Consider the following 15,382-nt stretch of genomic DNA (forward strand, 5'->3'; position numbering starts at 1 on the left):
TAAAGACAATGTCATGTCCTTAATATGTAGTTTTTAAAAAATATACAAGTGAAAAAGTAATGACAATATTAACCATAACTGACTGAAATCTATAAGCGTTTATAAGACTGAAGAGGAGAAAACATTTGCAATAACTCAAGAAATGGCCTGAATAAAACATAATTCTTTCGGTTCCGGATATTTTAATGGTTCTCCTTGTCAAGCATTCAAAACTGATAATTCAATGCATTTCATGAACGTTGTTTAAATACTGATTTAAAAGAAAATGGGGAAATGCAAACACATATCGAATATAAAATGTTTTAAGGTATCACTAAATTTGTAGTCCTTATCTGTTAGGGATACTTAGTGAAGTATTTAGAGGTAAAAGTACATGATGTCTGGGATTGCTTTAAAATACTCCAGATGAGTTGATGAATTACTTGTTCAAAGAGAAAAAATTTTTTACTGAAAAAAATTCATAGAGACACATGGTGGCGCTGCAGTATAAGACAAAAACAGTGTTTCTACAGCACAGGGCTCCATTATTCATGAGAAGAGAGAACATCCAACCCACCGAAAAGAGAGGTATTAAGGCGCTTCACCTACAGACTTGGAGGTTTATATAGCCTTCAGAAGTTTCCAACTTAAAAAAAATCAGAGCCTCAGTTTGCAAAATTAGGGCTGAACTAAAAAATTTCCACAAAAGAGGTTTCTTCAAAGAACCATGGAGATCAGAGGGGCACTCGTTCTGCGGAAAAGGCAAGTCCTGATTCTCTTTGTTTTACTGGGATTGTCTCAGGCTCGTCCTGAGTCTGTGCCCTATTCTGTGGCAGAGGAAACAGAAATCGGTTCTTTGGTGGCTAATCTGGCAAGGGATCTGGGGCTTGGTGTGGAGGAGCTCTCTTCACGGGAGGCTCGGGTAGTATGTGATGATAATGAAAAGCATTTGCACCTCGATTTGCTGACTGGGGATTTGCTGATAAATGATAAACTGGACCGGGAAGAGATGTGTGGCTCCACGGAACCCTGTGTGATGCATTTTCAGATGGTATTGGAAAACCCTTTACAGTTTTTTCAGGCTGAGCTGCACATCAAAGATATAAATGATCACTCCCCTACATTTCTTGACAATGAAATAGTTATTAAAATATCAGAAAGTACCGCTATTGGAACTACATTCCTAATGGAGAGTGCCCAAGATTTGGATGTAGGAAGCAACAGTCTTCAAAACTACACAGTTAGCCCCAATTCTCACTTCTACATTAAAATTCAAGACAGCGACAATGGAAAGATATACCCAGAACTGGTCCTGCACAGAGCCTTAGATCATGAGGAGGAGCCTGAGCTCAGATTAACACTTGTAGCACTTGATGGTGGAAACCCACCCAGGTCTGGGACAACTTTGGTCCTCATCAAGGTCTTAGACATCAACGACAATGCCCCGGAATTTCCGCAGAGGCTCTATGAGGTACAGGTCCCGGAAAACGCACCGGTTGGCTCTTGGATTATCACCGTCTCTGCTAAGGATCTGGATGCAGGAAATTATGGGAAAATACTTTATACGTTTTTTCATGCATCAGAAGATATTCGTAAAACATTTGAAATCAATCCAATATCTGCGGAAGTTCATTTGAGATCACAACTGGATTTTGAAGTAGTACAATCCTACACTATAAATATTCAGGCAACAGACGGTGGGGGTCTTTCCGAAGAATGCACTCTTTTGGTGAAAGTAATAGATACAAATGACAATCCACCGGAAGTGATCATCTCATCAATTACAAAGATAATTCCAGAGAACGCCGCAGAGACCCTTGTGGCTCTTTTTAGTGTCCGAGACCAAGACTCTGGAGAAAATGGAAGGATTATTTGCTCTATCCAAGAGGACCTCCCATTTTTTCTGAAACCGACCTTCAAGAACTTTTTCACCCTAGTTTCAGATAAAGCACTGGACAGAGAGGAAAGAGCAGAGTACAACATCACCATCTCGGTCACTGACATGGGAACTCCCAGACTGAAAACCGAGCACAACATAACCGTGCTGGTGTCCGACGTCAACGACAACGCCCCCGCCTTCACCCAGACCTCCTACACCCTGTGGGTCCGCGAGAACAACAGCCCCGCCCTGCACATCGGCAGCGTCAGCGCCACAGACTCAGACGCGGGCGCCAACGCACAGGTCACCTACTCGCTGCTGCCGCCCCCCGACCCGCTCCTGCCCCTCGCCTCCCTCGTGTCCATCAACCCCGACAACGGCCACCTCTTCGCCCTCACGTCCCTGGACCACGAGGCCCTGCGGGCCTTCGAGTTCCGCGTGGGCGCCACCGACCGCGGCTCGCCCGCGCTCAGCAGCCAGGCGCTGGTGCGCGTGCTCGTGGCGGACGCCAACGACAACGCGCCCTTCGTGCTCTACCCGCTGCAGAACGCCTCGGCGCCCTGCACCGAGCTGGTGCCCAGGGCGGCCGAGCCGGGCTACCTGGTGACCAAGGTGGTGGCGGTGGACGGCGACGCGGGCCAGAACGCCTGGCTGTCGTACCAGCTGCTCAAGGCCACGGAGCCCGGGCTGTTCGGCGTGTGGGCGCACAACGGCGAGGTGCGCACGGCGCGGCTGCTGAGCGAGCGCGACGCGCCCAAGCAGCGGCTGGTGGTGCTGGTCAAGGACAACGGCGAGCCGCCGCTGTCGGCCAGCGTCACGCTGCACGTGCTGCTGGTGGACGGCTTCTCGCAGCCCTACCTGCCGCCGCCGGAAGCGGAAGCGGCGGCCGCGGCGCCGGCCGACCCGCTCACCGTCTACCTGGTGGTGGCCTTGGCGTCGGTGTCGTCGCTCTTCCTCTTCTCGGTGCTGGTGTTCGTGGCGGTGCGGCTGTGCAGGAGGGGCGGGGCGGGTTCGGCGGGTCGCTGCCCGGTGCCCGAGGGCCACTTCCCGGGCCACCTGGTGGACGTCAGCGGCACGGGGACCCTGTCGCAGAGCTACCAGTACGAGGTGTGTCTGATGGGAGGTCCTGGGACGAATGAATTTAAATTTCTGAAGCCAATTATCCCTGATCTTCCAGTCCAAGACTCCGGTAGGCATATAGGGGAAAATGAGAACTTTAGAAATAGCTTTGGACTCAACCTTCAGTAAAATAATTTAAACTTCTGATGTTTTGTTATTCTTGGCAAACTATAGACCCCCCTTTTTTTTTGTAGGCCCCTTTTTGCCAATCTGTAATATATTTTATGTTGGATGGTAGTTGCATATATTATCATTTCTCATGCTCTCCTCGCAGTTGCTTTAAAAATCTTCAGTGGCTTTAAATTAGTGGCTATATAATGTCATGGAAAAATAGTTTTCTGATTTTTGGTACATTTGGTCTAAATGTCATAGTAATAGAGTTATTGCTAATTTTTTGTTGTGATAATGCCATTGTTATGCAAGATGACATTATTATTTGGAGGTGCAAATTCTAAAGTATTAGGGAATGTCACTGTATATGTAATTTACTTGTAGATATTTCATCAAAGCATAGATAGAGACTTCAAAAATTAAAAGTCCTGTTGACTGGGTGGAAAGTATATTGGATCTTATTGCACTCGTCCCTTTCAAATTTTTCATCATAAAGGGTAAAAGTGCTACCTGTCCATATTCAGTAGTAGGGTACCTTATTTGTTTTGGTTATTGTTATATCGAGTTTTTCATGAATTCACTTTATGACAAAACTGACCACATTGAAAATTAGTGATTTCTTAAGTAATTTCCCTTTTTTCTCATTGTCATTGATGCTGTTTTGAGGGGAGGAGTTCTGCTATTTTACATTGCTGCTTTGTTTTCTCTCAATATGCCACATTTGCCAGTTTAAATTTGTATTGTTTTATAGTGTTCATTACATGGCTTGATTGTTTATGGTGTCATCTTAAGTAAAATAAAGATAAAAACTTCTTAAGAATTAAGATGAAAATTCAAACTGTTAAAGAAATGAACTCGGTTCACTTTTAATTTTTAAAAGTAAATATTAAAAATCCTTAATATTTATGCTCTTTCTCAGATGTTCACAAAGGATGGGTCTATATTAATGGCTTATAGATGCCTCATGGTGTTCCAAATCATAATATCTCCAATCTATAAGTGTACAGTTCAGTGGAGATTTTAGTAACTATGATGTAGTGTGGATAATAAAGCTACTGTGCATATACATTTCTGTGATTTCTCTTATAAAATTAAATATTATAGACTAGATGATGTAGTAAAATGCAGTTTTGCTTGATGTTGTAAAATATGCAAAACAAATTCCAATTTTCTTAGGAAATTTTTTTTTGCTTCATGAAGCTTTTACTGGTCTTATTTTGCATTGCAACAGATACTTACTAATTGTGAGAATTTTATTAACTAGACATTTAAGCAGTACTGCTGCTGTTAAGTTTGTGACCCCATAGATGGCAGTCCACCAGGCTCCCTCGTCCCTGGGATTCTCCAGGCAAGAACACTGGAGTGGGTTGCCATTTCCTTTTCCAGTGCATGAAAGTGAAAAGTGAAAGTGAAGTTGCTCAGTCATGTCTGACTCTTAGCGACCCCATGGACTGCAGCCTACCAGGCTCTTCCATCCATGGGATTTTCCAGGCAAGAGTACTGGAGTTGGTGCCACTGCCTTCTCCATTAAGCAATACAGTCCTGAAAAAAAAAATGTTTGGACCCTCTTTACCTCTCAGAGGCATAAGAAGCAAATCTTACTTTTCTTATTCATAAGAGTAAGAATAGACAAGAACAAAATACTCTACTTGAATAATTCAGAAACAAGCTTGTACACTGCCAGATAGAATGAAATTCAAGGTCAGATCCTTTTATATAGGAAAATTTAGTCATGACTAAAGAGATGTCAAAATTACTGGAGGGAGGGAGAGACTGATTACTTTTCCAGTAAAATTGGCTGGAAAATTCACTATATAAAGAAAATATCTAAGTAAAAATCTCTTTACAACCTTACTGTTGGTTTCACTTTCTTAAACAAGGTTTTAAAAGTGCAAACAGGAGGTGGAAGGGAGTTTCAGGAGGGAAAATGTGTATACCTACGGCTGATTCCTGTTGATATATGGTGGAAACTAACACAATATTGTAAAGCAATTATCCTTCAATTTAAAAAGAATAAATTTTGAAAAGTGCAAACACTAAAGATAAAAACTGACAAATATTACTACCTTAAAACTAGAGGATAGCTCAGATAAACTAGCAGATGGGATGCAGGGAGAAGCTACTTGCAACATTTTAACTCAGAAGCATTAACATTTAGATTATTCAGATAACTCCTGCAGATCAGCAAAAATCAGAAAATCAAGAGAGTCAATAGAATGTTTTTTAAAGGACAAAAGAGAAAAGTAATTCAAAAGAGGGGAAAACAAAGTCTGAAAAGAACACAAAGTTACACACAACCTCATTAGTTGATGATATACATGATAAAATAATTTTACACCCATAGATGAGAAATTTGGGTAACATCATATGGAACCATAGATGTATATGCATAGAAAATTGCATATACCCCTATTTTGAGGGAATTTAAATAATATTTAATGAAATTTAGTATGTATGTAAATTTAGTATTACTAAAAATATAAAAATATACACAGTTTATGATCTAGCATTTCTACTTTGGGGCATATAGCCAGAAAATTCTAATATAGCTTTACAAAGTGATGTGCATAAGAATGTTTATCTTGGGAAAGCAAATAATAGGAGCCTGTCTACATATTCATCGGTAAAGCAGTTGATAAATGTGAAACATATTTGTGAAGGAGCACTATGCATTATTCAAAAGGAGTGAATTCACTCTGCCTACAATCCTACAATCTGCAGGAAACCGGGGTTAGACTCCTGAGTCAGGAAGATCCCCTGGAGAAGGGAATGGCAACCCACTCCAGTATGCTTGCCCGAAGAATCCCATGGACAGAGGAGCCTGGTGAGCTATAGTCTGCCGGGTGGCAAAGAGTCGGACATGACTGAGCGACTAACATTTCCCTTCACTTTACTATGCAGTGTTGAAAAGGAGTGAACTATGTGTACAATCATATGGATAAATTCCAAATGTTTTAAAAGGAAGAAAAAAGGAAAAAAGAGACTGAGATTTACAGTACAGTACCAATATATCCATATAATACATAATATACTTGTAAAAATATACAAATATATAAACATATTGGAAGAAAAGAAGAAGGAACAGATGTAGGAAAGAAGATGTGTATTTTACATAGGGGTACAGATAGAAGTGTAAGCTATTCCAGTATCAATGACCAAAAAAACTATTTCTTCAAAGACACTTCTTAAATTGATTGCAGCATCATAGTTGGTTTAGTATTGATCAGATCAAGTTGGTCAAAATATACATATTCTCTATCCTCTCAATAAGATCAATTCCCCACACTCCATGAGAACAAAGTATTTGCTTCTCATTTTGAGACATAACAATATCCTTGAGATTTTATATTTTTAGTAAGGGTGGTATAGATTATTGGAGAAGGAAATGGCAACCCACTCCAGTATTCTTGCCTGGAGAATACCATGGATGGGGGAGCCTGGTGGGCTGCCGTCTCTGGGGTTTCACAGAGACGGACATGACTGAAGCGACTTAGCAGCAGCAGATTATGTACACCAACACTCCCACTGGAAAAAATAGCTTAATAAAACACTAATACATTGTCAGGTCACAGTTAATGTTAAAAGGTAATTCAGAAAGATAAAGCAACACCCAATCAAATTTTTTCCCTGGGATTTGGAATTCTGGGAAATGTGAACCTCTATTTTGATGGTGTATATGGGGGAGAAAATCAAAGCCTAACATACTGAGAAGCTGATAGAGGACCTTCACTTCAATAAATTCAGATTCCTAAGAACTACCACCTTTATGGTAATAAACCGGAAATTGATGAGCCCTTGTGTACAGTTTCAGCCTTGAACTTTATTTTTAATGTTGAACTTAATTTACGGTGGTAGTTGACAAGTAGTCATCCCAGATCTTGATAGAACCAAATGGAGACCTTCTATGAAAGAAGGTTTATTCATCTTATGCCTAGAATTATTTATATAAATAACTTTTATGTTAACTTGAATATAAAGAAAACTGGATGCACAAGGAAATATGACACCATGAGTGAAATCCAGCAAAACATGGAACAAAAAAATAAATAAATAAACTGGCAAATGGGCTTCCCTGGTGGCTCAGATGGTAAAGAATCTGCCTGCAATGCAGGAGACCCTGGGAATCCTCAGGTGGGGAAGATCCCCTAAAGGAGAAAATGGCTACCTACTCCAGTATTCTTGCCTGGAGAATTCCATAGAGAAGGTCTGGTGGGCTATGGTGCATGGGGCCGCAAAGAGCTGAGCGCCTAACAGTTTCACTTTTCAAATTTGTAAACACTTCAGATGTTTCAATTATCAGACACATTATATCTATAATAAGCTAACAACTTCAATTGAAATAAAATATATACTTTAAAATGTACAGGGAACAAGAAACAATAAATTGTGAGAGATTAGGAAAGAATCAAATGGAACTCCTATAAATGAAAAATGTGATACAATTTTAAACTGCATAAAAGGTTTAATATAAAACTAAATGCAACAAAATAATTTGTGGAGCAAAAGATTGAGCAGAAAATAACATATCCCACATGCAGCTCGTAGGGTTAATAAGATAGAAAATATGGGGGAGGTAGTTAGAAAAGGATAACAGAGTAAACAAGTTTAACATATTTATCCAGAATTCCAGGAGAGATGAGAAAGACTGGATCAGAGGCAATATTTGAAAAACTAATGACTGGGGGACTTCTTTGGCTGTCCAGTGGTTAAGAGTCCACCTTGCAAAGCAGGAGACACAGGTTGGATCCCTGATCTAAGAACTAGGATCCCACATGCTGCTAGAGGGAACTACTGAAGCCCCTGCGCCCTAGAGCTGGTGCTCCTCAACAGGAGAAGCCACCAAAATGGGAAGTCCAAGCACCACAACTAGAGAGTAGCCCCTGCTTGCTGCAATTAGAGAAAGCCTGCATGCAGCAATGAAGACCCTGGTGCAGCCAATAAATCAATCTTTAAAAAAATTGGCTGGGAATTCTTCAGAATTAATTAAAACATAAGTGCACAGATTCAAGAGACCCAAATAAGCCCAACAGGATAAACAAAAGATAACCATACCTGGAAACCATTGTGAAATTTGAAAAAAGCAGAATTTTTTTTAAAAGAAAAGTCATAGGAAAAAGACTTTTCATCTTTAAACACATGATAGACTGAAAGCTATGTTCCATGTTGACAATTTCTCAACAGTAGCAACGGAAATTTTTTAAAAGTAAACTACCTTCAAAGTGCTAAAAGAAATTAGCAAACCTTCCTGCCTAAATAGTCTTTGCTTGTTATCAAATGAGGGAATCAAGTTAACTGGATGTCAGTTGATTTTAAATTAATCAAGATCATGGGAGAGAAGTGGGGTAAAGCTAGTTTTCAAAGACAACTTCTTACAGTTTTCCTCTGTCCCTGCCTTACTACAGTCCTAAGTCCAGGAGTTTGACTTACTCTCTCTCTTCATCTCAAGTGACATCCAATTCTTCCCAAGTCTAGTAGATCTATATGACCATGACCACTTCTAAAGAGAGTAGTCTTTTAGAGCTGCATCTCTAAAATCACAAATTCAAACATACTTCTCTTAATTTACAACTTACGTTATTTCTCTAAGGGCTTCAGTCACCATTCAGATCAATAAGTCCCAAATTTTCTCTGCAGCCCAAACCTCCTTCCTCCCTTTATATAATGTAAGATCATTTATGTAATAATTTATATGGATGCTCTATGGACACCTCAAACTCAACATGTTTTACATTAAAATTTTCCCTTCATCAAAACTAACTGTTTTCTCTAGCTCTATCCGTATGCCTTCTGGTCTTCCTGTGTTCATTCTATCAGTTAACAGAACTAACACTCACCCAATTCCCGAAGCCTGAAAAAAAAGTACATTTACTTTTACTCATTCTTATTCTACTCTGTTTAATCACCACATACTGCATATTTTATCTTTATTATCCTAATACAACTCTATAACTGCATTTGTAGATGAGAGCAATACCACCTAACTGTATTAATGCAACAACTTCTAATCTGTCCCTTGCCTTTAGTCTTACTCCTCTGTGATTTATCATCAACTCTGAAACAAGATGATCTTTTAAAAAATAAAACTGGGTCATGTCACTTTTCTATTTACAACCTTTCAATAATCTCACATTTCTATTTATGTAGAGTCTAAATACCTTGGCATGTGTTACAAAATTATCTGTTGATCTTTCCAATCTCACCATTTCTCTCTTCTTGCTCTATGGCTCAGCCATACTGATCCTATTTCAGTTCTTCCAAAACACTTCTTTCATTTTGGATCTGTACAACCATGTTTTTAGTTTGTTGGAAATTTTAGCCCATGTCCAATTTTTATTTGGATTACTCATACTCATTTTTAATGTATCAAACCAGAATTTACTTTTTCCAGAAAAGTCTTTCCTGTACTTCCAAATGGAGAAGGAAGTAAAATTCTGGTTAGGTGACCCTCATTTATGCTCTTATACAAGCATGAACTTTTGCTTATCATGGCATTCATTATGCTCTATTTTAAATGTGTGATCACTTTTCTGCCTCCATCTTTCAGGACAGAAACTATGTCTGTCTGTTTCCCATTCTACCCCAACACTAATCACCATGCCTAGCACAAAGTGTATGCTCAATAAATATTTGCCAAACAAATTAATGAATGGAGGAATAAAATATATAGAATTATGTCTGAAAGGCTTGGGTGTACAAAACAGAATTCAGTTCCACAACTAAACTGGGCTCCAGTTTGTTCAACTTTTTAAAAATGTTGACAGAAACTGGACATATCTTACGTTATTCAATACTGATGTGCATTTACTTTCTACTGCTGCCAGGTAGGTCACTTATGGAGTATTCCTAAATAAACAGTACCATTTACCCAGCCAGTATTGTCCAGCCTCCCCTGAACAACTGTTTTCATATACCAGGTTCAGTTTCCAGTGCATGCCTTTATCCTTATCATTTTTTTGAAGTGTATTTGCCGATACCTAGAGAAGACTAAGATCTCTGGTCCCATTTCCAATTTTTCTTGGAAACTCTTGCTCACTAAGTCAATTACATAAAAGAGTCCTCTTAACTATTTTTAGTTGTTTTATATATTGTCTTCAGAGGAAGCATAACTTATCTGAGCTTGGGATGATATCTTAAATACGCTTTTTATATCCACCACAGCTCTAGTGATTGTAGTCTATTGTGTTAAAGATGTAAAAGTAACAGCATCACATACTACAAAGAAAAAAGAAAAGAAATATAGGAGAAATATAGGAATACAGGAGAAAATACCTTTTGCATTATCAACAAACAGGATAAATTAATATTTTGTCTCAAACTTACTTAACTATATTTAAAACCTGAGAATCTGTAGAGTCGCGTGGTGGCGCTGCAGGACAACATTGGAAAATATTTGTACCATCAGACGCTCTGGTTTCCGTGAACCTTTGGAACTGGGAGTGCGGGAGAACTAGTGATTAAAAGAGGCTTTCAAGAGAAAGCTAGGGAGCCAGAAACTCCTTTGCCACAGAACTGCAAGTCTACAGGCTCCCAAAGGTTCATGCTGGTAGATGAGAGAAGCTGTTTGAGATTGCATTGAAATATTTCCGCAGAAAGGCATTTGACTACGGAGCCATGGAGCTAGGAAAAGGAAACCCTCAGCAGATAAGGCAAGTGCTGCTTTTCTTTGTTTTCCTGGGAGGGTCTTTGGTGAGTTCAGAGACCTGGCGATATTCTGTAGCAGAGGAAACCGAGATCGGCTTCTTTATAGGCAACGTGGTGAAAGACATAGGTTTGGGTGTGGAAGACCTGGCTGCACGGGGGGCCAGAGTCATCTTTGATGATTATAAACCACACTTGCGGTTGGATCTGCAGACTGGCAACTTGCTCTTAAATGAGCAACCGGACCGGGAGGCACTTTGCGATCTTACCGAGCCATGTATATTGCATTTCCAGGTATTACTTGAAAATCCTTTGCAATTTTTTCGGGCTGAGCTTTGGGTTGAAGACATAAATGATCACACTCCCACGTTCACAGACAAACATATACTTCTGAAAATCTCAGAAAGCACTGCTCCAGGAACCTCGTTCCAAATGGATAGCGCTCAGGACTTGGATGTAGGAAAGAATGGTGTCCAAAACTACACATTAAATCCCAATCTTCATTTCCACCTTAAACTGCAAGACAGTGAGGACGGTAGAAAATACCCAGAGCTGTTACTGGACCAACCTCTGGATCGAGAAAAGGAGCCTGAACTTAGATTAACGCTTACAGCCCTGGATGGCGGGTCTCCACCGAGGTCTGGAACTGCATTGGTGAGTGTGTTGGTCTTAGATATCAATGACAATGCCCCACAGTTTGAGAGGTCCGTCTATGAGGTTCCGATACCAGAAAACAGCCCTCTGGACTTCTTGGTCGTCAGGGTATCTGCTACAGATTTAGATACAGGAATAAATGGAGAACTATCTTACTCATTTTCCCACGTTTCCAGAGACATACAGAAGACATTTGAAATCCATCCAATTTCTGGTGAAGTCCGTTTAAAAGCGTTTCTGGATTTCGAATTAGTTCAGTCTTACACAATAAATATTCAGGCCATTGACGGTGGGAGCCTTTCAGGAAAATCAGTAATTTTAGTTAGAGTTGTAGATGTAAATGACAACCCACCAGAAGTAGTCGTAACATCTCTTACCAGCCCCATACCAGAAAATTCATCGCCTGAAATGGTGGTCGCAGTTTTTAGCCTCCGAGACCAAGACTCTGGAGACAACGGGAGGATGGTTTGCTCAATTCAGGACAACATTCCGTTTCTCTTGAAGCCTAATTTCAAGAATTTCTACACCTTGGAAACAGAGAGCCCACTGGACAGAGAGAACAAAGCCGAGTACATCATAACCATCACGGTCACTGACATGGGAACTCCCAGACTGAAAACCGAGCACAACATAACCGTGCTGGTGTCCGACGTCAACGACAACGCCCCCGCCTTCACCCAGACCTCCTACACCCTGTGGGTCCGCGAGAACAACAGTCCCGCCCTGCACATCGGCAGCGTCAGCGCCACAGACACAGACGCCGGCGCCAACGCCCAGGTCACCTACTCGCTGCTGCCGCCCTCCGACCCGCCCGTGCCCCTCGCCTCCCTCGTGTCCATCAACCCCGACAACGGCCACCTCTTCGCCCTCACGTCCCTGGACTACGAGGCCCTGCGGGCCTTCGAGTTCCGCGTGGGCGCCACCGACCGCGGCTCGCCCGCGCTCAGCAGCCAGGCGCTGGTGCGCGTGCTCGTGGCGGACGCCAACGACAACGCGCCATTCGTGCTCTACCCGCTGCAGAACGCCTCGGCGCCCTGCACCGAGCTGGTGCCCAGGGCGGCCGAGCCGGGCTACCTGGTGACCAAGGTGGTGGCGGTGGACGGCGACGCGGGCCAGAACGCCTGGCTGTCGTACCAGCTGCTCAAGGCCACGGAGCCCGGGCTGTTCGGCGTGTGGGCGCACAACGGCGAGGTGCGCACGGCGCGGCTGCTGAGCGAGCGCGACGCGCCCAAGCAGCGGCTGGTGGTGCTGGTCAAGGACAACGGCGAGCCGCCGCTGTCGGCCAGCGTCACGCTGCACGTGCTGCTGGTGGACGGCTTCTCGCAGCCCTACCTGCCGCCGCCGGAAGCGGAAGCGGCGGCCGCGGCGCCGGCCGACCCGCTCACCGTCTACCTGGTGGTGGCCTTGGCGTCGGTGTCGTCGCTCTTCCTCTTCTCGGTGCTGGTGTTCGTGGCGGTGCGGCTGTGCAGGAGGGGCGGGGCGGGCTCGGCGGGTCGCTGCCCGGTGCCCGAGGGCCACTTCCCGGGCCACCTGGTGGACGTCAGCGGCACGGGGACTCTGTCGCAGAGCTACCAGTACGAGGTGTGTCTGACCGGAGGAACTGGGACCAGAGAGTTCAAGGTTCTGAAGTCTGTTGCCTCCAATCATCGGGGGTCCATGATTAATGTAGAAGAAAACTCAGACATTCTAAATGGTTTTGGATTCAATTAGGAATTTATTCGTTTATTGGAGTTGGAAATTTTTTCAAAATACACTTTCCATTCGCTTTTAGATTCATATAGAATTTTTTTGCTGATTTAATTTTCCTAGTTAAGGTTAGCAATTTTTGTTGAGTATATATAGTCATATGTATGCTCTTTATTCTATTTTGATGGAAAGATCTTTCAACTTCATTAGTGCAAAGTCACAAACATTTGTTCAATTTTTCAGCTTTTTGTCATCAAACACTATTGATTTGAAGATGACTCCAGATGCATTCTGTTTGTTGCTCAGAAACCGCTTCCTAATTTTTTGATACTGTGGTTACTTAGGAGATGGGCATCATAAAATATAATGAATTATTATATCATCTATTGAATCATATTATGCCTACCTGTCTTAAATTTTTTAATGGAGAAATGTCTGCAAAATGCATGTTTTTGTTTCACAATTGTATTAAATGGAAAAGACTACAATTTCTCCTATACTTAATAAGACTTTTGCTCTCTTTATATCAACCTTCTGTATAATATATATGAATGTTACTGAAATATTAGATTATTTCAAAATATTTAAATAATAGGTCCCTTTTGTAGTGTCTATCCCACCCTACCTTTTTCAGAAAACTTCTCTCTTCAGTAATAGTATATTGTTGCAACCATGTTTATTTTATATGACTTATCTCCCTCTGTGATTTCAGATAATCAGACAAGGTGGTAGACATTACTGATACAAGCTTGACCAATCTCATTTTCTCTGCTTTAAAAAATGGCTTTATAAACTAGTATAAAATAGCCTATTACTTAACAAGAAAATTATGTCATGATGGCTAAATACATGAAAAAAGCACCGAAATTCAATCTACTTAGATAAGAAGAAAGGAAATGCCTAAAGAGTAACCTTGTTGTGAATTTTCTGATCTCTTTCAAGTACGATTTCTCTATTGAGTTTTTTTTGAAACAAATATGTGATATTTTAATAAATTTCCCTCTAAAAATAGACAAATTGTTTTTTCCCCTTGTCAAAAGCATTTTTAGGTAGTCTTGCATAGATTGGACCTTACTATTGGTTTGAGATGTTAAAAAAAATAGTGGTTTTCATATTAATGTACTATTTAGGATCAAAGATTGTAGAATATTAGTAGTAGTCTCTGAGGGTCTATAAAGAATTGATGGATATTTCCAAACTGAATGGTTTTTGGAGTGTTTAACAGAAGTTAGAAATTCCTAGAAAAATTCTTTCTTACCTAGTAGAATAATAGGTCCCACAGTAGAATTTTCTGCGACCCTATGGACTGTAGCCCACCAGGTTCCTCTGTCCATGGGATTCTCCAGGCAAGAATACTAGAGTGGGTTGCCGTGCCCTTCTCCAAGGGATCTTCCCAAGCCAGGGATCAAACCTGCATTTCTTCTGTCTCCTGCATTGGCAAGCAGGTTCTTTACCACTAGTGCCACCTGGGAAGAAGCCCATTATGACATTAATGATATTCAAAAACACTGACAATGTAAAATGTGTTCTTAAAAGATGTACAACTTATTTGTAGATTCACTAGAGCTTTGTTATTATGTTCTTTCTTTATTATAATATATTCCTTTGCTTATAGGAACCAGGGCATTTTGCCACTTAATGAAAAAACATTTTATGCCATTCTGAATTATTTCAAATTACTATTCATAAGAGCATAGAAAAAAAGCCATTTGAGAACATGCTGCCTTGTTTATACAGCTCATATAATGAAGCAGAATGTCAGCAAAGCTGGTGACTTCTATATTAGGAGGAGAATCCATCCACCAGAATTTTACAATTGTGACATTCACTGAACTGAACTGAACTGATTCATTGATCTAGTCAACAGATACTGGTTGAGCATCTACAGGAATGCTCTGCCAATAACTGTTCTCAATGTTAGTGGGTGTAAAGGTGAACAAAACAAAGTTCTCAAACTCAATGATAACACAAAAAAGAAACAAATATGTACATACCTGCTTTATAAGACAATGACCAATGCTAGGGAAAAAGAGAAGGGTAAGAGAGATGGGAAGTGCCCTCATATGCATTTTCACATAGTTTGTAAAGTTTCATAAAATCCTAATTCTCTGACCTTATGTATAATAGGTATTATAAACTGGACTTAAATGGTAGCTTTTTCCTTTTTGCGATTCAAACAATGGAAACCACAATTCTGGCACATAGGGTACATAGAATTTAAAAGCATATGTAGAGGAATTCCTTCTGTTTCGTGGAGAGACTTTTGATAAATCACATGGGCTTGTACTGTTATTTTTACAAGATGAAGATGACCGA

The 15,382-nt window shown here is 41.0% G+C and overlaps 2 protein-coding genes across 2 annotated transcripts; both read left to right on the top strand.

Annotated features, from left to right (window-relative positions):
* The first annotated feature begins 537 nt into the window (after window positions 1–537).
* On the top strand, window positions 538–10,323 carry LOC101102310 (protocadherin beta-14). The gene has a single exon (XM_015096087.4). It carries the CDS (start codon window positions 707–709, stop codon window positions 3,104–3,106), a length of 2,400 nt encoding a protein of 799 aa, XP_014951573.2. The 5' UTR covers window positions 538–706; the 3' UTR covers window positions 3,107–10,323.
* Window positions 10,324–10,488: 165 nt separating this feature from the next.
* LOC101103472 (protocadherin beta-18-like) lies at window positions 10,489–14,435 on the top strand. Its single transcript, XM_015096088.4, has one exon. It carries the CDS (start codon window positions 10,700–10,702, stop codon window positions 13,088–13,090), a length of 2,391 nt encoding a protein of 796 aa, XP_014951574.2. The 5' UTR covers window positions 10,489–10,699; the 3' UTR covers window positions 13,091–14,435.
* The last annotated feature ends 947 nt before the right edge of the window (window positions 14,436–15,382 follow it).

This window comes from Ovis aries, chromosome 5, assembly GCF_016772045.2.
Source record: "Ovis aries strain OAR_USU_Benz2616 breed Rambouillet chromosome 5, ARS-UI_Ramb_v3.0, whole genome shotgun sequence".
Classification (NCBI taxonomy): Eukaryota; Metazoa; Chordata; class Mammalia; order Artiodactyla; family Bovidae; genus Ovis; species Ovis aries.